Source organism: Parasteatoda tepidariorum, chromosome 1 (genome assembly GCF_043381705.1).
Source record: "Parasteatoda tepidariorum isolate YZ-2023 chromosome 1, CAS_Ptep_4.0, whole genome shotgun sequence".
In the NCBI taxonomy this organism is placed as follows: Eukaryota; Metazoa; Arthropoda; class Arachnida; order Araneae; family Theridiidae; genus Parasteatoda; species Parasteatoda tepidariorum.
Window position 1 is genome coordinate 40,272,526 of NC_092204.1, and position 27,575 is coordinate 40,300,100.

The 27,575-nt window shown below is 27.4% G+C and overlaps 2 protein-coding genes across 3 annotated transcripts in view; both read left to right on the top strand.

Moving 5' to 3' along the window:
- The window catches only part of LOC107447099 (structural maintenance of chromosomes 5), a gene marked incomplete in the record, with an annotated part of 61,206 nt that extends 45,572 nt beyond the window's left edge, over positions 1 to 15,634 (top strand). The window contains 5 exon segments of the mRNA XM_071179083.1: positions 7,270 to 7,371; positions 9,105 to 9,332; positions 10,434 to 10,613; positions 11,616 to 11,711; positions 15,387 to 15,634. Coding sequence (XP_071035184.1) covers positions 7,270 to 7,371; positions 9,105 to 9,332; positions 10,434 to 10,613; positions 11,616 to 11,711; positions 15,387 to 15,506 — 726 coding nt within the window.
- A 7,822-nt stretch (positions 15,635 to 23,456) lies between these two features.
- The window catches only part of LOC107447103 (structural maintenance of chromosomes protein 5), a 48,849-nt gene continuing 44,730 nt past the window's right edge, over positions 23,457 to 27,575 (top strand). Inside the window, exons 1-3 of one of the 2 annotated variants that reach the window (XM_016061921.3) lie at positions 23,457 to 23,733; positions 26,536 to 26,730; positions 26,963 to 27,059. In XM_016061921.3, coding sequence (XP_015917407.1) covers positions 23,681 to 23,733; positions 26,536 to 26,730; positions 26,963 to 27,059 — 345 coding nt within the window. In that variant the 5' untranslated portion in view covers positions 23,457 to 23,680. The remainder of the gene's footprint in view (positions 23,734 to 26,535; positions 26,731 to 26,962; positions 27,060 to 27,575) is intronic. The other variant, XM_071179146.1, reaches the window with a different exon arrangement.

A 27,575-nucleotide genomic window follows, 5' to 3' on the forward strand; every position in this document is an offset into this window, starting at 1 on the left:
TTGTAGAGAAAAAAAATTATGTAATCAGCCCTGGAGATATTCAACATTAAATGATTTTGGCTGTTAACTATATATTACTTGACCATTACTTAATACGTAATCCTTAATTCTTATTTGCAGGACATTTTTAACTATCAAAATAAACAAGTCTCTCTTCTTTTTAAAAAAAATAATAATAATTAACATTTGCGATGTTAAAAAGAAAGTATTAATATTTTTTTCTTCTTTATTTCCCTTTGCTGCTTTCCAATAGCTAAACATTTATTCTACTTCAATAAGCAAATTAAAGAATTCTGGAAAAATCTATTTTTCAGAATTAGAAGTCCTGACGATTCTGGATATGTAACTTTCCACTCTATATAGTATTAGAGTTGTCCTTTATTCTAAAAAATTAAAAAAAAATGTAATTTAGTTAGAAATTTGAGCTTACAAACATTTTAAATTCTGTCTGCTACTTCTATGTATCTAATGTTTTTCTTTCCTGCAAATATTTTTAAATGTAATGTCATGTCTGTGCTTAAATTTGTCAAGCCAATAATTTATACTTTAAATTTCTGTAGTGTCTAACTTCCATATACTTCTTGTGCCTTTTTATTATTAATTATCCATTTACAGGAACAGTAGTTTTTTTTATTCTTACCGAAAAAAACAAATTGAATTTAAAATTTCATATAAATTAGTAGTTTATGATACTTTATTTATTTATTTCTCCTTTAGCACAGTACTTGCTTGGTCTTTACTTAATCCTAATCTCTGTTCTAGGTTTCCGTTGCTACATTAATTAGATAAACTTTTTCTTCTAATGTTAAATTTTTCTTGTTTGTAGCTCTGATAAATAACATGTGAAAGTAACACCTAATTACAATGGTCACCCTGAATTACTTTACTAATTATTAGATCTTTACTCTCTAGAAATCTATCTTAATAGTTTAAAGAAGTGACCTAAAGTATGCCAAGTAATTAGCTCAGATGATATTTGAGTTACAAAATCAGACACAAAAGCACACTTTCTCAGAATGAACATACCTTTTTTTAGGACGGATTCAGATTTTGGACCCCCGAAATATAGGAGGTAGCCGCAAGCTGGAAAATATGGTCCCCATAGTTTGGTCAGGATAGCGATCCGAAGTTTGGACCTCATAATGTTAATTTTATTGTTTGGATATTTCACCATATCTCAAGAACTTTTTAAACGAATTGAAAAAAAATTTGCCCGCAATTATGAGATTCATTTATCCAAAGATAATTCCATGAAAAATGTTTTTTTTTAAATATTTTATCTTTTTATTACTTCACTCAATAATAGTCGAAATTTTTTTTAATTGTAAGATATACAATTTTTTACATTTTTTTAAAGTGTCTTACAAATTAGTTGAGTAGTTCCTGATTCAATTTTAAAAAAGTCGTATGTTTAAAATTTGATTTCTCAGGAACTATTCAACCGATTTCTCTCAAATTTTGTATTTTTCATATTAAATTATTTACTTTAAAATGATGTAAAAATTGTATACCTTACAATTCAAAATTTTATGGACTATTATTAAATAAAATAATAGGAAATATTAATTAAAATTTTTCATTTCGCATAAAAGGTTCTTAAGATATGACGAAATACGCAAGAAATAGCATTTACATTATGAGGTCCAAACTTAAGATCACTCTCCTGACCTAACTATAGGGACCATATTTGCCAGTTTGCCGTTACTCCCTATATTTTGAGGATCAGAAATCAGAATCACTCAGAAAAAAGGTATGTTTATTCAGGGAAAGTGCGTTCTGTATCTGGTTTTGTAACTTAAAATATCGTCTGTATTAACTGATTAGCACATTTGAAGTCACCCCTTTGAACCATTAAGTTTGAGCTTTAGAATGTGAAGAACTGATCATTAGATCCATAGGTAATAAAGGTGGTCCGTTTTGTTTTTGGCACATTGTACATACAGGGCTGCCTGTCCCATCTAACAAAATTAAAAGAAATCTTCTCTCATTTAAGCAAAGAAAAAAATGATTTAAAACTTTTTATTTATTTTAACTTTTACAATCTTTTAGTTATATCATTACACAATGCAATGTTAACTGAAAAGCTGAGTGGATAAAGCAGGTAAGTGGCATTTTCGAACTAATTTAGATTTCTTCAGGAAAGTTCATATTTTAGTCTTATTTAATTCGATAACATTCATTTATTAATTCCCAATATCTCAGTGGATGAAGAAGTAAGTGACAATATTTGAGTGTTTTTGGAATGGAAGAACGTTTGGTAAAATATGTCAAACAAGTAAATGTACTTGACAGGAATTAGTCATCAAACATCTCTAGAAAATCACTCGCTTAGCATCAAAGATTAATAAACTAGGAGTTTGAAGGAGTATTAGGAGTTATCTATTCTATATTACTTTATTTTTTATTTTTTTAAATTTATATTACAATATTTTATTATTTTATCATGAAAATTTAAATTAGATGAAAGAGAAATAAGGAGAAACCTTATAAGGAGGAGTTAAGGAGTGTAACTTTTGTTCTAATGTTCAAAATAATTACTAGTTTATTATAATTACTAGTTATAGATATTCTGTCTAGTTAGAATAAATATAAAACAAAATTAAAAAGTGAAAAAGAATTTTTTCCAATTAAAATTTTCTTTGGATTATTAATTTTAACGAAGATTATTACTTCTAACATTTGAATAACAAAGGGCTTATCAATAATGTTTAAAATGTATTGTACATTGCACAAAATAAAAAAACAGACTTCCCTGAATAAATTTTAATTTAATGATCGGATCTTCACGTTCTAAGACTCAATTTTAAATATTCAAGGGATTGACTTCAAATATTCTGATTAATTAGTGCAGACTATATTTTAAGTTACGAAATCAGACACAAAAACATACTTTTTTTGAATTAGCATACTTTTTCCCCCCAACGGATTCGGATTTCTAACCTTTAAGGGAAAGTACGTTTTTGTGTCTGATTTCGTAACTTAAAATATCGTCTGCACTAAGATTACTTGCACCATTAAAATTGAGTCCTGGAATGTAAAAATCCAATCATTAGATCAAATTATTCAGGGTGGTCTGTTTATTATTTTGCGTTGACCAAAATGTATTACCAAAATGTTGAGCATATATCTTAAATATTTGGCAAAACTTACGGCAACTTTTCGTAAAAATCAGACAAGGTCAGAGTTCTCAAATCAAGTCTACATATGAACAAATCGCAGAGATAGATTGTTAAATTTTTTTGTTACGTCCCTCCCCAGAGATTGTTGTGCTCATGCAAAGTATATTTTAGTAGAGACTGATCAGAGTTCCGTTAGTATTGAGCTAACCATAATAGGTTTACGTGCTTTTCTATTTTATAAGAATGCTGATTTGAGATTGCTTAACAAAAATCTTCTCTAAGGTTAATTTTTTCTTGTTCTTTTCGCAAGAATTCTCTTGTCTTATAGAATCAAAGTTAAAAAGCTAAAAATGAAAAAGTTGCATATAATAATTATCGGAAGTAATTGTTTAGTTCCGAAATTATGCTGATGACATAAATTATAAAGAAAAAATCAGAGTTGAGCAATTTATTATGATCTTGAGGTTTACCATGATTGAAAAAATGCCTGACAATTATATAAATATTTTTATAGATATAAAAAAATTTCTTTTTTGTATAAAACTGCTATTTAAAAATATTAGCAGCAACAGCTATAGATACTTTTTGTATTAAAACTAATAAATGTCCTTTTATTCTATCCTATAATAGGTTTACGTGAATGTAATAAAATGTTAAAACATTTTAACCAAAATCAGCGCTTTTTAAAGGAATTTTTTAATTATAAATAATTACAGAATTCTTGTCAGTTTATTTCTCTGGTTAATTTCGTTGTTGGTGAAGTGCCATTGTAATTATGTATTTTCATTTGGGGGTTCCCAGAACAGGCAAGAGTCACAAAGCTTCATCACCCACAAAATTTCCCTCTCCCTTTTATTCAACTACTTTAATGAAGATTAGAATCAATTGAGATATTTACCTGATGGGCTGTGCACTAATTGCATAAAATTTTTCAAACTTTTTTTTAACTTAATTATTATTATTTTTTTTTTTACCTATGACTTTTCGTTATTGTATTATTATTTTTATAATTTTCAGTGCTTTTAATTTCGCTTTTTAAATTTATCAATGTTTAGGAGCAAGATTTTAAAGAAGTGTTAAATGAGGGGATTTTACTATTTTAAATGCAACAAAAAAATAACATGTTATTCAGATTTTTCATTTCAAATATCTTTAACAACTCATTTCTTAGTGATTTGATTTAAAAACAACTGAAATAAAAAATTCAATTTGTTAAATATTATGAGTGATATAATAATAATTTATTTTTGGCAATATTGTTTAGATTCAATACTCATTATATTTACGTTTCAAAATTATTCAAATTTTTTTAATCATTTCATTAAAGAAATACTGGACCAAGTAGAAAAATTTGTAATATGAAGTTATTAAAGTTTTCTTAGTTTGCTTCATCTACATATCTTTGTACGTTCTTCTACATATCTTTATAAATTCCGTACGTTCTTCTACATATCTTTATAAATTCCGTATGATCAATAATATTATTCTTTTAATGTTTTGTTGAATAACTTTTATTTAAACCAAAAAAAATTTAAAAAAAACACTCGAGACAATCTTTAAATAATAGTTAAATGAATTATAATTTTGAAAAGTGCTTAAAAGGTGCTTATTTTTTGTTGAAAAATTTGACTATGCACTCTGATAGCAAGTCTATTTGAAAAGTGATACCAATTTGTTCCAAATTGATGCTGCTTAAATTTTATTTCATGAATATAAGCCTAAATATATGTGTATTTAGTTTAGCTTTTCAAAAATAGTTATATATCTATTGACAAAAATTAAGAAAAATTTTTCTTTATAAAGCAGTTTTGGTCAAAAATTTATTTAATCAAATTTACTAAAATGTCACTGACCTGCTTTTCCTCTCTAAGTTCTTCAACTGTTTGTAATATTTTGTAAGACACAGTTAACATTGTGATAAAGAACCATGTAAAAAAATACTGAGAAAAAGAAAAAAGTAACAAAAAAGTCACTAAACCCTGAAAAGTCCCTGAAAAAGTAGAGTCTTATTAAGATTGTTATGCAAAACTAATACACTAAGTAATAGTGTGTTTGCTTAGTTTGAGGTAATTAAGCATTCATTCAAAAAATCTGATAAAAATACCTTTATAGAGATTGCAGCTTATAAGTTTAAGAAAAAGGAAGGGAAAAAAAACTTAGGAGTATGAAAATTTTTTCATTTTGGATTCTTATATCTTTTCTAGAGTGTCTCTCCATATTTTATCTATAGTGTGTCGATTACGACTGATAGTTCTTATCAACGTATATTTAATAATCCTTTTTTATTGAAAGTAAGAAATGTCTCTTTGTAAACACAGCGTTGTATTAAATATTTTTTATTTTTTTTAATGTAGACATTACCTCTAAATTTTCTTTACAAATTGAAAGAAAAGAGCATGTCATAACAGAGCTTTTAAAAAAATTGATCAAGCTTTTATGAAACCAATCTTTATCTAGTTAGAAGAAGAATATTATGTGAAGTACCAAATCACCTTTTTTTTAAAAAAAAATCAATATTTGTCTTGTACTTGTATCATTCCTATACTTTAAAAAAAATTATTCATTAATTAAAGAATTTTTGAACCAACCCACTGTAGGCCGAAAGGTCATGAAGGAAAAGATTCTACAGTTTTGTAACCTACACTATGATTGTGGCAATGTAGTGATTGCACAAGCCAGCTCTATTATTCTTTAGTAGTCATCAAAAGTTAAACTTAGTTTCAAAAAGTATTTACTTTTTTTCTTCTAATTAATACAAAATACAGTTTATGATCATTAGCATAACTCACCATTAAATGATTCTTTCCTTATCACAACTGCTGCATAAAGTCCCATTTGCTAATCCATCTACGCAATGTTATTTTAATGTTCATTAGAACGTCTACACTGATCTGTTCATTCATTCCAAGCTGTGAAAGTTAAGTCATTAAATTTAGAAAAACCAGTTAAAAGTTTCAAAAGAAATTATTTAAACCTTTATTTTCTTTGATATTACCACACAATAAATGTAAAACACCTTTAATCCTCTGTGAATGAAAGAAAAGTGACATGACCCTCTAAATTCTAATTCTGAAACCTAGCTGGTTGTAATATATGGACATTCATAATCTATAATTTTCTTTTCAAAGGATTGAATAAATTAGTCAGTCATACTTTTCTTGTTTGAAAATTATATTCTCTCTTCTTGTGAGATGTAAGTCCAACTGTGTGGTTATTTTCCTACTTTGTCCATGTGGTCTATGCAGTTATCTTAAAGTACGTTATTTATTGGGAATGGCTGCCCTAAACCGGTAAATTATTTTTAAGCATTTTTCACTTTGAAGTGTTATTTTAACCCCTTAACGATTGGTTAATCTTCAAGAAAACAGTCATAAAAGTGCCTATTTTGCCAAATACATGTATTTGATTAGTGCTGACATCTAGTTTAAAATAAACTATCTACAATTACCTTAAAAGTATCCTGGTACTGCCTTCTGGTGTGTAAAATGAGAAATAAAGTGTTTTCCGGGCAAAGAAATGAACTCGTTTTATTCTTATTGACACGTTACTATTGAACACTCCAGCCCTGAAATTTCACGGGAGCGAGAAATAGAGGACAAAACCTCACCCCGTCATTTTCACGGGAGCGAGATCTAAGGGGTTAATTGCTACTTTCACATACATCTTCATCATTACCAATTTTTATGTTAGTTACCAAATTTTTATTAAATGATAGCATTGCATTGTTTAAAATTGGTCAGATATTTTTTTAGTTATGAGTTAATATTTATGGTGTTTTTGGGCAATCACTTATAACGGCTACTTTTGCCCAGACCAGCGAGAAATGGAGGGCAAAACCTCACCCCGTCATTTTCACGGGAGCGAGAAGGAAGGGGTTAATTGTTACTTTCACATACATCTTCATTATTACCAATTTTTCTGTTAGTTACCAAATTTTTATTAAAGCATTGCATTGTTTAAAATTGGTCAGATATTTTCTTAGTTATGAGTTAATTTTATGGTGTTTTTGGACACTCACTTATAATGGCCACTTTTGCCCAGACCACCAGGGTCGCTCTCTATACCAAGTAGAATTTGTTGACATTATGAAATCTATTATTTATGTTGTTTCTTTCAGATAATTTTTAAGAAAATTATTATTTATTTTTAGAAATTATTAAATAATTATGGCTGTAAAACTAAAGAAGAAACTGAAAGAGAAATCAGCCGTATTCAAGCACAACTGGAAATAACTTCTGAAGAGAATGAAGCAGTAAGTAGAATTTTTTAAAGTAAGCTTTTCCTTATGTCTCTTTAACACTTACAGTTAAATATTTTATTTAAGAATACAAATAAAGAAACCAGTTGGCTTCAGTGGTGACTGGCGGTATTACATAAATAATAGTGTTTAGCAGAAATATTAGGGCTCATAATTAATGCTGGTTCATTAGTCTAGGACTACTAAAATTTGACTCTGACATCACTATAATTGTCAATAGTCTCCCAGGCTGTTAATCAATATAACCAGTGATATGCTGTTTTGGTTCTTAGTTAACTATTTTGGCCTGTGTTATCATCATAAATGTAAACATGACATTCTTAGTGTTATGTTTCATTTAAATACACTTTCATAACTTAATAACTTGATTTAAACAAAAAATCTAATAAAGGCATATAAATGGACCAGTGTGAATATGTGTAGACTAATAATATTTTTAGTCACTGGTTTGAGGTCCAGTCATTAAATTTTCAGAATTTCTACCCTTAAATTAATTTAAATTTTTCTTGAAATTTATCCAGAAAACCTTGCAAATTTAGATTTCTTTTTAATTGAAAAAGAATTATGTTACTACTACCTCTCATAGTAATAGTCACAATCAATGACAGACATGACAACTACTACTTATTGAAAATTGTTGTCTACCAAGATTTTTTTGAAATTGTCCTGTTAGGGAATTTTATTTTTGTAATTGAGTGAAATAATATCATTCATTTTATATTAAATTGTGTAAAGTCAATCAAATATTCGCTATAACAACTAAATATTAAAAAAATAATTTTGTATGTTTGAAAATTTTCAACAAAAGCATTTTAAAATTATCTTTAAACTCTTGTTTAAAGTCTTAAATGCATAATTTAGTACTTATATATGATTTGCTTTTTCATGGTGCATAGCATTTTTAAAAAGCGCTTATTTTTGATTTTAGTTTTTTAAAAGCCGTTAAGGTGCTTTTTTTCATTGGGTGTTCTTAAAAAGTGCTTAATCAAAAATTAAAATTTTCCTGTTGATTTTCATGCAAAAGCGTGCTTTTCACATTGTTCTGTTCGATATTTTCATAATTCATTTTGGCATACTGTCGGTCCATACAGTATGAAAGCGCTAATAATTTTACATGTTTGATGAAATACTCGTGAGTTCGCATGTGCGTCTTCTGAACAGGGTTCAGTGAGATTATTGCACTCTCTGCATTTTGCAAATATTCTCAATTTCAGGCTTCATTTTCCACCTTCTGATATCGAACCGAAAAATCTCTTGATCATTTTATAATGGCTAATATAATCAAGAAAAGAGTTCTTTGGTCAGAAACTAGTTATTTTATCATGTTCATGTAAAGTATTTGAAAATTATTTTGCATTTTGTAAATATATATTTCACCTAAAAATATTTTTTGAGTGCTTAAAAAATATTTAAAAGGTGCTTATTTTTTGCTGAGAGATTTGACTATGCACCATGCATAATTTTTCTGTATCTTTAATTTGTGACTTCTATTCCTGTAAATTTTCTTTGTAAAAACGATTATTTTTAGGCTTGATTTTTGTCTACAAAATTCCATTCAGTTAGACTATTATATTTAAGTAAAATATATTTGCTGTTATTACATAATGCATAAAACTTTTTTATATCTGTTAATACTTTTTACTTAAGATTTATTTTGTTGAATTTTGAAAAACTCTTTTTAGATCATTCAAATATGTGCAAATTTATTCAGTTTTGTCTAAATTTAGGTTCTACATGAATACACACAACGAAAAAAGAGAATTGCAGAAATAGAGACAAATATTGAAACATTTCACACCAAGTTGAGGGAACTGAAAGCAGATATAGATAAAAAGAGGAATGAATGGCTGCCTTCTTTATCAAAATACATCAGAAATATTAATAGAAAGTTCAGTCAATATTACAAACAACTCAAATGTGCAGGCGAAATAAGTTTAGATACATGCAATGATTCGGTAATTCATACTAAGTATTTTCTATTATCCTACCTTTTTCAATAATTATGCTCCTAATGAATATCGTATGTTTTAATTATGATTTTGTATTATAAATTTTATTGTTGGTAATTCTATATTTAGATAATATCATCTGTTTAAATCCTTTATTCTTTATTAAATTTACATTTGATGTGTTAACGCTACTCTAATTTGGAAGTAGTGAATCAACTAGTAATGAACTGAGCAATGTTTCTACCTTTCATTAAATCTGATTAATGTGAGAAAAAAATCCTCAACCACTCACCTGATTTGATAATTCTTTATTTTCATGTAACTTGGTTCTGCATATAACTCTAAATTTATCAATTGATTAAGATTCAGGTAAGGTATTGGCAATGCAGATTTTTCAAAAAGTGCAAACAAAAATTATTATTTAAATAATTATTAAGGGGGATATTATGTTTTGTATAGTTATCAATTTGGTCTGTTTATCTCAATTTCTTATGTTAAGTTTGCTGGAATTAAGAAATTGTTAATTGCTTTAAAACTTTATGTAAAAATATAAAACATGTTGTTAATAGGATTATTACTACTAGGCTAGACCACTCTATGCCTATGAAATATTTCCATTATCAATTTTAAAGTGTGCACCTTTTTGCTGGAAAAGTAAAACTCAAATATTATTTATCTTCACATACATCTAAAATATCAAATTTAGAGTTTAATTAATTTATTATCTGTTTTTGAGTGTGTTCATTCTTAGCAAAAATTACAATCTATCATCTACATAAAATAGAATTATATTTTTACAAAAATAGTAATTGTGTACAAAATGCTCTCCATTAAATTCAGTTTTTCTAATATATTTAATAACGTTTTGAATGACTCTTCAACTATGATTTAAAACACAAAAATATTTTTTATCATGCTTTTTTATTTTTCCGAAACCCTTCTGGTGCTTCTTACATAAAGATTTCGTGTAAAATTAACTATTATGATTTATTTTATAAACTTAATTCTAAAAGCTTATTGGTCAAAACTATTTGGTTATTATTGTTATTTTAAAAAAAGCAAATTTCTTCAGGTTTGTTTAAATGTTTTCTTTTAAATTGTTTACAGGATGATTTTCCCAAGTATGGTCTTCAAATAACACTGAAATACCGAGACAATGAGCCATTTATGGAATTGTCCAGCACTCATCATAGTGGTGGAGAGTGCAGTGTTGCTGCTATTATCTTCATTCTTTCTTTGCAAGAACTCACAGAAGTGCCTTTTAGATGTATTGATGAAATTAATCAGGTATTACTTAAAAGATCTCGTTCTTTTAAAACAGAATTCCTTTTTGACATTTAATTCCATCTTGTTCCTTTTTAAACAACTATTGGCAATTGCAGAATCATGAGAGAAATCTAGTGATTCTACAATTGCCAGCAAGATTTTGATTTATGCTTATCAGGTGTTCCAAAAAGTATCAACAATTTGTAAAATCAATTAAACCCATACCAAATAAATCCCTGGGCATAGAAGTGTAGGGTAAACTGCATCCTGCCTAAGAAACAAAGTCCAAATAACAAAACCCTTTAACTGATTGATCTATTGACTGAAAAAAACTGTAAACAATGTTTTCTGCTGCTATGTTAAGTGTTCTAACTGAAATATTTGCACCCTTGTTAATTTTTTGGTTTCAGGTTGTACCACATTGTTGCTGTAAATAATAGTTGTTTTGTAAAAATATTTTTAATAATTTCTCTAAGTTATTAATACCATTTGTTTGGGAACTTTATTGTTAACTTCAAAATTTAGTCATGATAAATTCTTAAGCTTTTTCCAGTTTCTTGAAGTGAGGGCTGCAAACCATGATACTTCTTCTGTTTTAAAATCGGCTTTTTAAATCTCAGTCATTTTTAGTACACCCTATAGTGCTTCCTAATCTTTTAATTTAACTCTGCAAATCCTTTTAAACCTAAAGGATGGGTTAAACTTTTTTTTTACCCCAGCCATGCATCAACAGTCAGACCAACTTTTACAGATTAATCTATTTAGTAATAATATTGTTTGTGCTCAATATTATTTATTACATTGTGTCTGCTCTATGTGTTTTTGAAATATGGAAAACTAGTGCATATGCAAAGGAATAGGTTTAACTAATGGAAAGAATAATTTTATTTATAGAAAGGAACCTTGTTAATGATAATGGGAGACAGCTATGATTTCAGTAACATATTCTTTTAATTTTTTGTACATTTTTGAAAATGAATTAGCTTTTAATCGTGTAATAAATTCTTTTTTTTTTTTTTTCAGGGGATGGATGCTCAAAATGAAAGAAGTATGTACAATTTAATTTCAGATAGTGCAAAAAGTGGATCCTGCTCTCAATATTTTCTGCTTACTCCTAAGGTATTAATATTTCTAACTCAACTTTTGTATCTCTTAAAAATATTAATCTAAGTTAGTGCTTCATTTATTTATAGTTAAATTTTAAACATAATTTTTTTAAAATTTTCTCCAGGTTATTTATTCAAATTTGTATCTTATACATTCTGCACTCAAATATTGCATTCAACGTTTGATTTGTATTTAATAGTTTATCATTTTTAAAATTTTATACATTGCTTTGTAATAATGATGAATTTTTTTTATTTAAGTAAAACTATAGGTGTTATTTTTAAAGTTTATAAGTACACTTTTTTTAATGAAAAAATGCTGTTATTGATTAATCTTTTATCCTTTTCATATAAATTGTTTTGAATAATTTGTGTTTCTTTCTCACTGCTAAGCTTTATCTTAAACTGAAAAAATAGTGTGTTTCGATTATCATTTAAAGTTACTATTGTAGCTTTGGTTTAAAAAAAAAAACAATGTCTTGATTCCAGTTTCAATTTGATTTAAATCACTGATAGCCTGATTAAGAAAACTATTTTGCCAGATTAATTTAAACTTTAAGCAATTGTGAAAAAAAATTTATCATTTTTTTAATTTATGTATTGTGCAACAATATCAGATTTACTCTTATCAAAATAACTTGATTAAAATACTTGATTTAATTGGACGTAAATGTTCAGAATAACAGCCTACAATTTTATGGACAACAAAGTGAATATATTTAAAAACAGGTATACCGTCAAAAGAATTAAGATATCTATCTGTATTTTAAAAGTCAAAATATCTTACAAATAAAAGTTTGATATTACCATGAAAATTGAAATTAATTGGAATAATTCTTCAAATTTTTGCTATTTCAAATAAGTATGTAAGCCAAGTATGGGTTTTGTATGAAAACTAACTATAATATATTTAATCTCATTATTTAAGATTTCAACTCAAGAATTCAAAATTTCGTGCTGAATCTAATTTGATAATTTTTTAATTTACAGAATGTTCAATAATTTCTTATGCAGTATTTGTATCAAAATGTGCCCATTAACCAAAGATTCTATTAACTAATGATTTATAGCATAGAATTTTATGAAATGGAGATAAAGCTTTTAAAATAACAAAATGTGACTTGCTATAGAAAGAAGACTGAAGGAAGTAAATGGTTTCACACATTGGACTCAATATGTTTGTTTTCACCAATTCGAAAATCTTTCTTTGCAAGAACTCTGTAACTCTCAAAATGATCGAATGTTATCAGTATTCATTCAAGACATGCCACCCAATAAATAGTCTTTAGGGAGATTTCTAAATAACACATCTTTAATAGTTTAGGGAGTTTTTTTTTCAAGTAGGAGATATGAATAAATTAAAGCTTGCCAAGTTAAAAGATGAAATCATACAAACCCACTTGTTATAATGGTTTGGGCATAATTTTTTTATTATTTATTTATTTATTATTATTTATTTACTTATTTATGTTTTTTTTTTTTTTTTTTTTTTTTTTTTTTTTTTTTTTTTTTTTTTTTTGCTGAAATAAAATGTGAATACTTCTAACTACACTTCCAAAATTTTTTCTTTCAAGCTGTATAGTTACTTATTTCATCCAGTCTTTCAAATTATCAAATTTAAATCTAGTTTTCTTTCTACTTCAACACCCATCAGCAAAATAACTGAACCTTTACAAGAGTAATGAATGCTTTTACAAATAGGAACTTTCTTAGTTTATGTAATAATTAGAAATTCTTTCATATTAATAGTTTTTTTTTTTTTTTTGCTAAAGAGTTTTGGATTTAGATTGATGTAATAGAGAGGCAGCCACAAATACCAGCATATCTGCTGACTTCTTCTGTGCAATTTATATTGTAGACACATTTGTTTATTTTTTCAGAGTAAGATTAGTTTCATTCAAGAGTTTATTACATGTAATATTATCACAAGCAATGAAAACAATTCTGTATCATATTACAAAAATTCCTTGAAATAACAATTTGAAGCCCAACCCCAATATAAAGAAAAATACAATTCAAATTGTTGATTTAAATCACTGAAAGGCTTTTTTGTAAAATGATGAACACTATCAGATAGAAATTAAGTAAAACTGTAATTTGTCAAGTCATTGTTTGTCACTTGTCTCGTAGTGGAAAGGTATAGAAAATTTTAGTTTAAACATTTTGGAGATTAGAAATTCATTTAAGCAGACAACTTAACCACTCTTTCCTTTTGAAAGTAATCTAATGTCTAGAATGAACCTCAAACAGAAATAATGTTATGATAAAGAATTGCCGTTGCGTAGTGTTTGTGTGAATTCTAACATCATCTCATTATCTTTTTCAACAACGCAATTACTAAATCACACCCACACATTTATAATAACAAGCTATAATTTTACTAATGAGAATGAGAGCATATATTGGATAAAAAAAAAATCAGTTATATTAATAGTTAACATATGAAGAAAACTATGTAATTAAATTTCAATATTAATGTTTATGGTTAAAACTTAATAAATAAATATAGTTGAAACTAAAAAGTTGTATTTTTGCAGAGTTAGGAAAATAGGGTTTTTATTTGGACTAAGGGCATTCTTGTTTTACCTGCTAATTTCATTTTTCCTCTAACTTGCTAATGAGAATAGTGCCATTTTAAGGAAAATAGTTTTATAAAAATACCAAAATAGCAAGAAAATAAAATAAAGTTTTTATTCCATTTAAAATTCCCAGATTATTAGCCAAAAATTCTCATCTATAAGCATGCTGTTTTCTGCAAATTCACTGAATTCTGCCTGATTTCGATCAAAAATTTTAATTATCAATTCTCAAGTTGTAAAAATTTGATATGTTGTACAATCCATAAATTGTTAGTAAGTTTTTGATCATTTCTACCCAATTTAATGTTGCAGAATATTTTAGATGCTTGAATGATATTGTGTAGAAAAACCTGATTAAATAAATTTTATTACAGTGAAATTTTATAAGGGACCATTGTGATCATATACTTACTTATTTATTATTTTTATAAGATGAAATCAAATCATATGTGATGGAGTTTAATTGTTTCAAAAATATGAATTGTTCTCTTAGTAAAGTTTATTCAAAATGAATTTGATCTAATTTAAATTTTGTCTCTCATAAAACTTTTTGAATGAAAAACTAAGCGGTTGTTCATAAATTATTTTTTTAAACATTTCCAAATTATTAAAATTAGTGAAACACTTTAATTATAAACATGAAGATCTGATTATTAAATAATAAAACAAAATGTTATTAAATAATTAATTTGGCACCTATTATGAAATGATTCCAAATGAGTGTTAAATAAGAGAATTGAGAGTTAAATTTTTTATGTTTTATTTATTATAAGTATTTTAATTATTGAATTTCATTTAGAGCAATTTGCAATTTTTTTATTAAATTTTTTAGCAAACATGTTTCTGAAGTTTTATGTTATCGCACAAAGTTCAGCTTTTATTTCAAAACTGTGTGGCGTGTCTGTATCTGTGAAAGAATTAATATGTGTTCTTATTTTTAGTTTAAGGCATCTTGATTCTAATAAGTAATACATTAAAAATGTTTCGTTTATCTATTACAATGTTACTTAGATACTATATAATGCTACTTAGATACTATAAATAGTATTTTTTTCTTNTTTTTTTTTTTTTTTTTTTTTTTTTTTTTTTTTTTTTTTTTTTTTTTTTAGTTATTGACAGGTCTGGATATGCTTGAGCATGAAGATGTTACTGTTCACATCATTTTTAACTCAACCTTTTTAGAAGTAGATATGAGTGTCCAACAACATATTGAACTGTTAGATACCTGATAGAAATGAGAAACATTTCTTTATACATGTACAGTTGGTTTTAAAATCAAAATTGTTTATTTGTATTTTTCCCCCTTGTTTTGTTACAATATCTCAAAATTAAAATAAAAAATAATCTTGTATGAAAAGCTCTTTTCTTGTCTGCATTATCATAATTTATAAATTTAAAGGTTTTTGTTTCTAATTTTATTTAACAGAGGTAAGAAAGTTTCCATTATTTTTAATCATAAATATCAATGTAAAAATTAAAGTTTGTGGTTTAAAATGTAGTCTAAATTTATTGCACAAATTTTTATGTATCTATGTTAATGTTTTCAAAATTATATTTTTGAACATCAGAAGTTTTTTTTTAAATTTCAAAAGTCATTTATATATTACATAAATCTTTCAATTATTTATTTATTTTAAATATGGATGTTGTTAAATATTATGATATGATCTCGGGGTTAAATCATTACAAACGCCTTACGCCTTTAACAAAATATATATAATAACAAAACATGGATGATGTTCATGATACAGTGGCATGGAAGAAACTGATTACAATGAATGATATGATTTCACATTACTGCGCAGAGCGCAATCTGTTTAGTTTTAGAAATTATTATTTACATTGAGAAATATTATCAACACTCCCCCTCCCCCTGATGAACTCTTAGTTCATAACAAATTAATCATTTCAAAATATTAATCAAAGTTATATTTCTCAAATGTAAGTTACCAATAGATGTCTTAAATGTCAAGATGTTTTTGTCGTATTTTGAATATAATTTTCTTAAAACTATTTTTTTTCTTGTTATAATCAAATGCAATGAATATCTTGATATTTTAGGTATGTCTTTATCTTTGTACAATGAACAATATTTCTATAAAATTTTAATTATGCTAAAATACAGGATGATTCTAAATTCTTGGAGGTGAAGAAGGACACATCATAACTAAGAATTGCACAGGCACCCAGGATTATAAATGTCAATCAACGCTGCTAGAGATTCTTCCCTATTATAAATTGTTTCTATGTGAGCCTTTGAACAGGCTTTCATTTATCTAAATTGTCTTAGTTTCATGTTAATATTATGTTTTCTATTAATTATTGTATTCAAATAGGCTCGGACAAAGCTGTTTTATTGTAATTTAATGATTTAGCAAACTTCTTAGTCGCCAAATCATTAAATTACAATAAAATAGCTAATTCTGAACAATTTTATTTGCAATTTTTGACAAGAATTATTAAAAAAAAAAGAAAAAACTAAAATTAAGATTGTGTAAATAAATAAAAATACCTGTTCAAAAGCACTCCTAGAAACAGTTCATATTAGGGAAGCACCTTTAGGGCTATGACATTTTCTGTCATGGGTTTCTAATTTTTATGGATCTTTAATTCTTAATCCTTATGATGTGCCCTACCTTCCCTCCAATTTTTTTCATGAGTTTAGAATCATCCTGAATTTCTTTAAACTAAAATTGAATGTGATAAGAATTTTTGTGAATTTTTAATATTGTTTGCGTGTACATGGCAATATTTTATTTTCATTAACTTTTTATATTTAATTCTGTTACTTGTTTTTTTCATTACTTTTTTGTGGGAAAAAAGATCAAGTATTTGTAATGAAAATGTTGAAAAGATTTTCATTACTTTACTTTTGCTGGAATTTTTCAAAAGTTAATGTATTTTTTAACCACTAACTTCTTTTTCTTAAAACATCTTTGAGGATTGCGATTTCCGCTAAGGGTAACAACAACAAAAAAAGAGAGGCCACAGCTCATTTTAACTGCTGAAAAGTCATTGAGTGATTGACTATTTGAGTATTCGGAAAATGAATTATCTGTTTTCATAGAATCAGCTGTGATATATGACAAAAGTCAAAATATTCTTAAAAAGATTTGAAATCGGAAAAAAATTTATATTTAGCTGTAATGAAGTATAATATTTGTGTACTATTTCTAAAAAAAAAAGTTCTTTTAACTTCAATTGATATTGTTTCCACTTCTAAAAATTTTTCGCCTGTGGTTTTAAAATTGTCAAAAAGCTATTTAGAATTCATACTTTTTAACAATTTCTGTCTTATTTAAGACTTTTTCTTAGAATCAGCTGTGATTTCTTAGAATCAGCTATGATATATGATTTGAATAGCTGTGGAGAGGAAAGAAAATCGTTCAGGTCAAAAGATTCTAAAATAGTTTTGAAATTGGAAAAAAAAATGTATATTGAAATAGCTATAATCAAGTATAATATTTGTAAACTATTTCCAGAAAAATAGTTCACCTTTAACTTTTATTGGTATTTCACCTGGACATATTTTTCTTTTTTCCTAAAGAAAATAGTTTTGTTAAAGTTACAAATTCTATGTATCTTTGATATCTTACTGACATCTTTGTTGTGTTTTGACTTTTGCTATGCCCCTTTAAAAAATAGTCAGCTGTTTTCTTTTCCTTGATCAATGGGCTTTGCTTCAGGTTACTTATTTATATTAGATGAAGAACAGCGGTACATTGAAGACTTCATTTTTTTTTTTAGAGGGGCACAAGTAATATTACAAAATCTAAATTTTTCCGTTTCAAAAGTGTTTTAATCCGTTTATTTGATGTAGGTATTCATTTAACTTAGACAATTAATATTTTTGTAACCAAAATAAAAGCATTTGCAGAAATATTCCAAAGAAGCTAGCCAGAGAAAATATTCTCTTAAGCGTTTCAAAAACTGTTTGATTTCTATTTCATTTTTTTTTTTTTTTTTTCAACAACAAATTATTTTTACAAAAAATTGAAACAACTAGCCTAATCCCATTTATAATCTTGCTTACTGTTAAAATAATGCATTTACTACTTACTGTTATGGTTTTATATTATTACATGATTTATTATTTCAAAGCAATCGTAATTGAAAAAATATTTGTGTGCATGAAGTGAAAGAACTTGTGAAAAAGATTAAGAATTGCGAAGTATAAAAAATTTTATATTATTTTAAGTTAAGTCATTTTACATGTTAATGCAGGACTCCCACGATACTTAAAAGTACTTAATTATGGTTCAAGGTTTTTAAAAGTCCTTAATTTTTTAGCATTTCTAAGGTTGATAGTAACAATTTTTCATTTAATTTTTTAAAACAAAATGTCGTTATTTTATGACTTCAAATTAGACCATGCATCGAAAGGCAAGCATTTTAGAGGGACGAAAACTAATGTGGGGGGGGCTACAGGAAAGGGGAAGAAAGCATTCATTAATATATTCAGGGTTGCCACTTCACAGGGAAAACCTGGAAAATACAAGGAATTTAAAATTCACCTAAAATTACAAGGAATTTGTAGTTTTTCTTTACAAACAGAGAAAATACCAGGAATTTTGTTTCTTATTTTCGTCTTTTAAAAAATGGTGACCATTTAAAGCTATGATATATTTGAGGATGATATTTCAGCTATACTAAACTATTTAATTTACTCCAGCATTATTTGTTTTAAATATGTTCAGCTGTACCTTTTTTTTTAAGTTTCTCAGGTAATTAGTTATAGTTAGTACAATGTAGCTCACACGAAAGCACATTGATAGTGTGTTTCCTTTTAATATATTGTGTATAATATCTATAGGTAAAACACAGGGAATTTTTTTTTTCTTCTTCAGATTAGAGTGTCAACCCTGATATTGTTTCTTTCATTAATATATTCTGCCTTTTGCCTAGAATGATACTCTATGAGGAGATTGAAGCATTCTAAAAGAAAAGAATAGTGTGGACAAGGGGAATACTGCACATGGAAGAGATAGTGAGAGATTAAATTTAATTAGTAACATTCTTTGTTTTTATGCCAGAAAAATCTAAAATTCCAAGTTTTAAAGATGTTTCCGATTTTTCTTGAAAATCACTTCATAAAATTTTAAAAATTAAACACTAATATATCCTTAAAAATTAATTCTTTATATCATTCTAAAGATTAAATGCTTGGCATAAAGAAAACATTATTTAAGTACTTATAAAAAATAATTAATAAGTAAAATATAGAACCTTTTTGTAAGCAATCTAAGCTGCCCTATACATTAAATTTCATATAAAGTGTCATGTGCACTATTGCTTTAGAAATATATCCAATTTAACAGCAACAAAATAATATTTATTAATATTTAAAACGACAAAACAAAACAATTATGAGTATATTATAAGGGCCCTCAGCGGCCAAAATAGACTTACAGAAATATTCTCTTATCGAGGAAAGACCGGCCTACGCGCCGGCTCCTCTTCATTCTCTCTCTTCTCAAATCTTTAATTGGGTTAGTGATTAACTCGCNAAGCGCCCTCTGGCGAAGATGTCCGCACACTACACCCCCCACGCAAGATTGAAGTATCTCCCTTGATACTTAATCTGACAAAACATATAAATTGATAATAAACAACTATATCGTAAATATATAAACTAAACTAACAATTAACATTCATCACTAATATTAATGAATATTTCAAATAATGCAAATAATATGTAGTTACTTCAAGTAATAAAACATTTCCAATAGGCAGATAATGCACTCAATTACTTAACATAACATAGCATTAAACTATTAAAATTTATAACTTGCTTATAAAATCAAAATAATATATATAATTAATGAAATGTAAACATATGTAAAAAGAATGCCACAAATTTTACAATTTCCATCAAAACTAAGTAAAACAATGCTTGACTGGAAATTCTTATTAATAAAACAGATTAATAACCAACTAATAAATTTATCAACATTTCAATATATTTTAAACATTACCCAAAATTAATATATTATAAGGGCCCTCAGCGGCCAAAATAGACTTACAGAAATATTCTCTTATCGAGGAAAGACCGGCCTACGCGCCGGCTCCTCTTCATTCTCTCTCTTCTCAAATCTTTAATTGGGTTAGTGATTAACTCGCCCTCTAGCGGTGAGCCAATCACTACATAAAGTAAAATAAATTAGAAAATGTTAATAATCGCTTTGATAGAGTCTCATTATCGTCTGTTAGCATTCAGTTAGACTGGTATTAAAACGTTTTCACTGTTTTCATTTGTGTGCAATGTATTTTCTAATTATTTTCTTTACTCCTATATTTAAATTACTAGTAACTTTGATATCTGAGTTGTGTACGAAAATACAAAGAGCGTTTAACAACGTTCGCAAAGAGGACAGGCTATATATCAAGGATGATAAAAAAAATGATTGATTAATAGAAAATATTTTTTATTGCCATAATGAACATTTAGGTGGAATGCTATTACCGTCAAGAAATCTGAAAAACATTTTTGTGGTTTTCTTTTGCTTGCATCACAAAATTAGATTTGTTTTAATTTAATTTTACATAAAATGGGTTGCTAAACTAAACTCAGTGGCGCGACAGCCCATAGAGGGCCAAGGCCTACTGTGCCCATCTCAGTTTTCTTGACCTTGGGCTCTGGGGTGCAGAAGCAGTTGTTCCGGTTAGGTGGTTAGCCGAACGCGAAACCCCCAGTGTTTAGTTCCCAAGCATGCTTGGTACTCATTTACCGACCCACTGAAGGGATGAAAGGCTGAGTCAACCTTGCCCGGCCCGAGGAAAATGGGTTACTACAATAGTTTTTGTAAATATGATTTTACTCTGATACTTAAATTGCAAGTTATTTTGATTTCTTGGTTCTGTTAAAAATATAAGACGAAGTGTCTCACAACATTTAATAAGATGATATGATGTCTGTCAAGGATAATAAAAAAATTATTGATTATAAAAAAATAATTTCATTCCGATAATGAACATTCAGCTGAATCGAATCTACCGTTTAGCAATCTAAAAAACCTTAAAAAGATAATTATAACAAAAATAATTCCTTTGAGATAATGAGCATTTAACTGGAATCCTAATACTGGTAAAAACAATCTAAAAAAAAATCTTCGTGGTTTTTCTTTTGTGTGTTAGGCCTAAGCTTTTATCAAGGCTAACCTTGGCTAAGGGAAGAATGTCTTGGCATAGGCTTGTTGAGAAGGCCAAGGCCCATCCTGGGCTGTCGTGCCAATGAGAAGAAGAAGTAACTCAAAATCTGAACATTTTAATTTCAAAATAATCTGGATTAAAATAAATTATTTTTATGAATATAGTTTTACTCCGATACTTAAAGTGCGATCTACTTTGATTTCTGGGTTGAGATAAAAATTACAAAAATAAGCATTCCATAATATTCTCAAGGAAGATTGGCTGTCCGTCAAGAATACTAAAAAAAAAAGAAAAAATATTTCATTATGAAAAATTCATGGCAATTACTGAGCATTTAGCTGGAATTATTTTTCGTGGTTTCCCTTTACGTGTAACGCAAAATATGATTGTTCTCTTTAAAAAAAGAGACATTCATGAAGGCAGCAATGCTTAATTATTTGCATAAATTATGAGTTATTTTATATTTCTGCTTACAAAAGAAGAGCATTTGATTTATTGCAATTCACTAACAGCGTAGATAGTTATTTGCGGATGAAAAGAAATGATTTAGCAGATTTCGATATTAATAATTCAAATAACTATTCATGCACGTGTAATTTGGAAAATTATTAATCATTACTTAAACACTAAAGGGAGCTTAAAGGCATATTTATAAAGATCCGTCATTGATATTCGCTTTATACAATCAAATAATTGTTTTAATGAAAAAGATCTAACTCATAAAAAAATTAAATTTATGGTCGAATTGCTTATTTTCTCTAAAATGTATCTCATAACGCATTATTAATTATAACGACATTAAAACAATAATAAGAAACTTCTAAAATTCACGGTTTTAATTTTGAATTTGTTCTGTTAAATGACATGTATCATATATTTAAATATAAAAAAATGATAAATAAGCATTTATATTTAAGAATTAATAGGAAAAGGAACTCTGAACTAGCAACTATTATTGAATTTGCAAATATTCTTCCTTCGTTTGTTTATAACCCAAGTTCTGAAAACAGAAACAAATTAAACCGAAGGTATAGCCTGAATAATCTCTGTGTCCCGCAGTAGACTGATCGATAAGACATCGTTCCCATCAGATCACCGAAGTCAAGCATCACTGGGTAGGGTACGGGGTCAGTGTGCGGGTGGGTGCCCACTTGGATTAATCTGCGTAGGGACAGATGGTGTGCGGTATTGGTCCTCGTTAAACTGTTCTACCGTAAAGTGCTCGACTTCGCGTGCTGGTCGTCAGGCTACTGAAGCGGGGGTGCCATCCCCTCTGCAGAGGATCAAAATTGAGATGGCATGTCTTCGGATCATTCTCAGGGATGTTTCCCAGACAGTCGTCGTCCCGCAGTGGACTGATCGTTAAGACACGGTTCCCAGCAGATCACCGAAGTTAAGCATCACTGACTGTGGGTGGGTGACCACTTGGATTAGTCTGCGTAAGGACCGATGGTGTGCGGTATTGGTCCTCGTTGAACTGGTCTACCGTGAAGTGCTAGACTTAGCGTGTAGGTCATCGGGCTACCGAAGCAGGGTTGCCATCAACTCTGCAGAGGATCATAATTGTGATGGCATGTCTTCGGATCATCCTCAGGAATGTTCCCCAGACCGTCACCAATAGCCCATTGTGCAGCTCTAGTGCGATGTAAATTAACTACAACAACCCAGACAGTCGCCAATAGCCCATTGTGCAGTTATAGTGTAACGTAAATGAAGTGCAATAATCTCTGTGTATGAACTTCAATAAGCAACCAAACAAATTACAAGAGATATATAGACATCTTTAGGCAATCTACAAAATAACATACTGGTTTTCAGAAATAAAAATATTTTGGAATTTAAATTAAACTGCTTTTTAATGCTCAACACTGATTACACGCAATACTTATGCCAGGCTATGATTTCAGAAAGTATTGCCCATAGCGTTGTGAGCGCCACTTTTTGTGCGCAAAATCGGTCTGCCAATAGCATGTTGCTTTTCAAAATCTCTCCGAGAAAAGTAAGAAATTGTCTCCCCGCGTTATTATCAAAAATAGTATGGCAATGTCTTTTATTTATTTGTAAACATTACTAGCATGCTCGTTGCTAGTATGCTCATCTGCTGTAAGAGAGATACCAGTATGTTATAGGAAAACCGAATAAAATTTTAATATTTACCTACACTTTCATATTAAGATAATAACTTTTTCTAGGAAATTATTTCTTTATTCGTAAGATCGCTTCTTACGTTTCGTCAGATTGCCTGCTTTTGAAAATGACTGGCTATCTCGGTGGTCATATTCTAAGAATTAAATTGAAAAATTTTATGTAAGTTATAAATGTTATGGAATTTTCGAATTAAAAGAATTAGATTTTTTTTGTGTGGATTAAATTCATTTTGTGAAAACTTATTGTTTGATGAATCAAAACACTGGTACTCGTACAGAAAATGTGACAGGGAAATCAGACAGAAATCTCAATGTGAAACTCGGTAAAAAAAAAAAAAAAAAAAAAAAAAAAAAAAAAAAAACAACGGTACAAATCGACATAGTTAATTTTTACTGGGAAATAGGTTTTTTGTAACCGAAATCGAATAATTTTTAGGTGCTAAAGATAATAGAACTTTTAACAGTTTCACTTATTTACTAATCAAAAAATGAATGATGTGATATTTAATTCAGCAAATGTGGCCGAATATTAAATATAAATCTAGTGAAATCATTTAAAATTCATTTATTTATGAAATTTGAAAAAAATTACTTAAGAAAACCCATTATCTTTAAACAATTAAGAAGGATAAAATTTATTTGCTTCATCAAAAAAAAAAAAAATTAAATTATATTGTATTTTCTAAAATATTTTTTACCTAATTTTAATAATTATTTTATGTTCATATTCATCTTAAACACCTTAAAGCACCAGAGTTAATAAATATGTTATCTCAGTGTATTTTTTTAAGATTAAACTTGGGGGACATTGCAGGGAAAGCTGTAGATCACATGTTTCACCACCTTTAGGTGAAGTAAAAAACTGCTTGAGGACAAAAATATTTTGCATTTTTGAATTAAGGATAGAATATATATTAATTTTCAGCAATAAAAAAAAAAATTTTTTTGTTACGGAAATTCGAAAAAAAATCAGACAAAGTTAAATTGAAATAACAGTACTTAAGCTCAGACAAAGCCACTGGCAATAGGTAGACAGTGAAAAAATTTGTTTAATATATTGTTAAAAAACTAATTAAGATATTAAAAATTCAGTACATTAACAAAAAACTAGTTAGTACAGGGTTTTGTCTAGGTCAAATTTACTACCGTTTAGCGGTACCTTCACAAATTCAACTTTAGGAAAAATGGTAGTTTCACAAAAAACTTTTTCTTAAAATTTTATTTTTGTGTCCCGTAAGAAACGATAAATTCATATTTTTATCATATTTTTGTGTTGATTTTTTTATATAATTTTTAATTTTTACAAATTATGTCTAAATTTTTACTAAATAGGTACCTCTCAGAAAAACCTAGACAGACCCCTGTAGTATTATGAGCAGATTATACTTAAAAAAAAGTTAAGGATTCTAAAGGGAAAATTAGTGCTTCACTAATGTTTCAAAACCATGTTCTGCCTCACTGAAAGGTATTGGAATGTCGTACCCGCACGTTCTGGCTCCATAACGCCATTGTTTTTATAGTACTTAATCCATATATACCTTAGTCCCATCGGATATTTTTATTAAAAAATTATTGCTCTCTCGTTATTAGAAGCAGGGTTGGGTTTTTGACGTCAAAAAGTGGTTTTTGACATGACAAGGGTATAATACTGGTTTAAACCGTCAAAAATGTCAAAAACTGAAGTTTGCCAAGAAAATATATAAACTTCAAAACTACCAACAGTTGCCATGCATTATATTGAAATTTAATTATACTATAGGTAATCAGCAGGTTTTAAAATATTTTTTAATTAAAATTAAGGTAAAATAACAGATTTAAAATCTCAGAAATTTATATTCAAATGCATGTGCAGAAAAATTTTGCACAAAAATTGTTTAAATATTTATATTTAAAAAAAAAATTTTTTTTTTTTTGATACTTAAGAAAATTAAAAGTTTATTACTATGCATTTTTGACATATAAGGAACATATAACTAATATTTATAAGGAACTTACAAGTTATGTTGTATAAATACAAACTTGATACAAGTGTATAAAAAAAATTTTTTAATGTTATACCGAATATCTTTATTATCCAGTATGTTAATTTGAATTTAAAAGTAGTTATATTTGTGAATAATGATAAATATAATTCATATTGTTTATTATATTTATTTATAATTATTACACTTATCATTTTAAAACAATTTTTACCTCTTAATTTTTTCCCCCACTTGTATTAAGAATACAAATAATGCATATCTTGAAAGCAAGAAGTAATTATTCAACAGCTGAATATTTAGATATTCAACAAAACTATGTATATAGTATTCAGCAAAATGAAATTCACAAGTATTTGGATAAACTAAATTTTCAGCATAGTAAATGAATAGGCTGAATATACTGTAAATCGACACTAACTACTCTGTGTATTTAACAGAAAGCACTTAAATTTGTATTGTCTTATGTTAAAAAGATTATTAAGAAGATTTAAAAGAATATTAAAAAGATTTTTCTTTAAAAGATGTCTAATGTACAAAACTGCTAATGTTTATCTTTAAAAATGTCTAATTTTTAGTATAATCTATACTATACACTAAATTTGGTTATAAATAAATTTCTTAATAATATCACTGCAGATTTTCAATAACACATGAAAATGAATACATAATATTACAAAAGATGTGAGCTTTCAAAAGTACAAGATTTTGGTTACTATTCAAAATATAAGTGTTTCTTCAAAATTTTAAATTTATTTTTTCTAGAACATATTTAGAAACACTATCCTTTATAAAAAATATATAAATTTTATGTATTAATTAAATTTCACATATGAATATAGGTTTTTGACATTTTCGACATTTTTGACAGTGAGGTTTTTGACGTGACGGTTTAAGCCATGGTTTAAACTGTCAAAAACTGTCACATGTCAAAAACCTGCCAACCCTGATTAGAAGTATACATAAGTATATTTATTTTTAAGGACTTATGATGAATTAGAGATATATCCACAGCATGGACTTAATCTGATTGTAGGCTTAAATGGAAGTGGAAAATCATCTATAATGTGTGCAATATGTTTAGGCCTTGCTGGAAACACACATTTAACGGGACGAACTGGCCAGTTATCAGATTTTGTGAAGTATGGATGTGAGCAAGCAGTTATAGAGATTGAGCTGTAAGTATATATAATTTATTTTTGTTGGTAAATTGTATTGTTATGAAACAATTTCAATACCTACTGTACATAAAAACATGTTGAAATCAACTCATCTCATGTAGAGTGCTAATTTAGACCTTAATACATCGATTTTATTCTATTGTATTGGTTTTAATTCTAAGTTTGTTTGAAATCTGGTGTTTATTTGTTTTATCATGAATTTTAATATGCATTTTCTATTTTTTTTAAGGGAAAATCCTTCAAAAAGTAATGCTGTTGTAACTAGAATCATCGAGAGAGATTCTTCAACTTGGCTGTTAGACAAAAAACTTGTTTCTTTTGACGAGGTATAGCATATAATTTGATTTTAGTCGCTAAAAAATGATTTAACTTTTAATTTGTTTCATAAATACTTATAAATATTTTTTATTTGTTTCAAACATACTTTTATTTTAAAAGCATTACATTTTAGGTATTATATTTTTATTATTTATAAAATATATATATATTTATAAAATATATATTATAATATATATTTATAAAATATGTTTATAAAATATATATTATACAGTAGGGAACTGATTATCCGGAATGATCGGGACCATCGCTATTCCGGATAACTGATTTTTCCAGTTTTCTGAATCGCTACGAAAAGCCGTTTTTTTTTATTGTTAAACCCAACTAAAAAAAAAAAAAATTAGAAATAATCTTAAAAAGAAGAAAAAACGATAAAGTAATACACTAAGGATTATTTCCAAAATGATGGTATGGTAAACATCTTCCAAAACAGAAAGAAAAATCCTAAAATCTTATGAGGAAAAAATTTTTTTTTAAAAAAAATGGCAGGAAAATTTATCGAATTT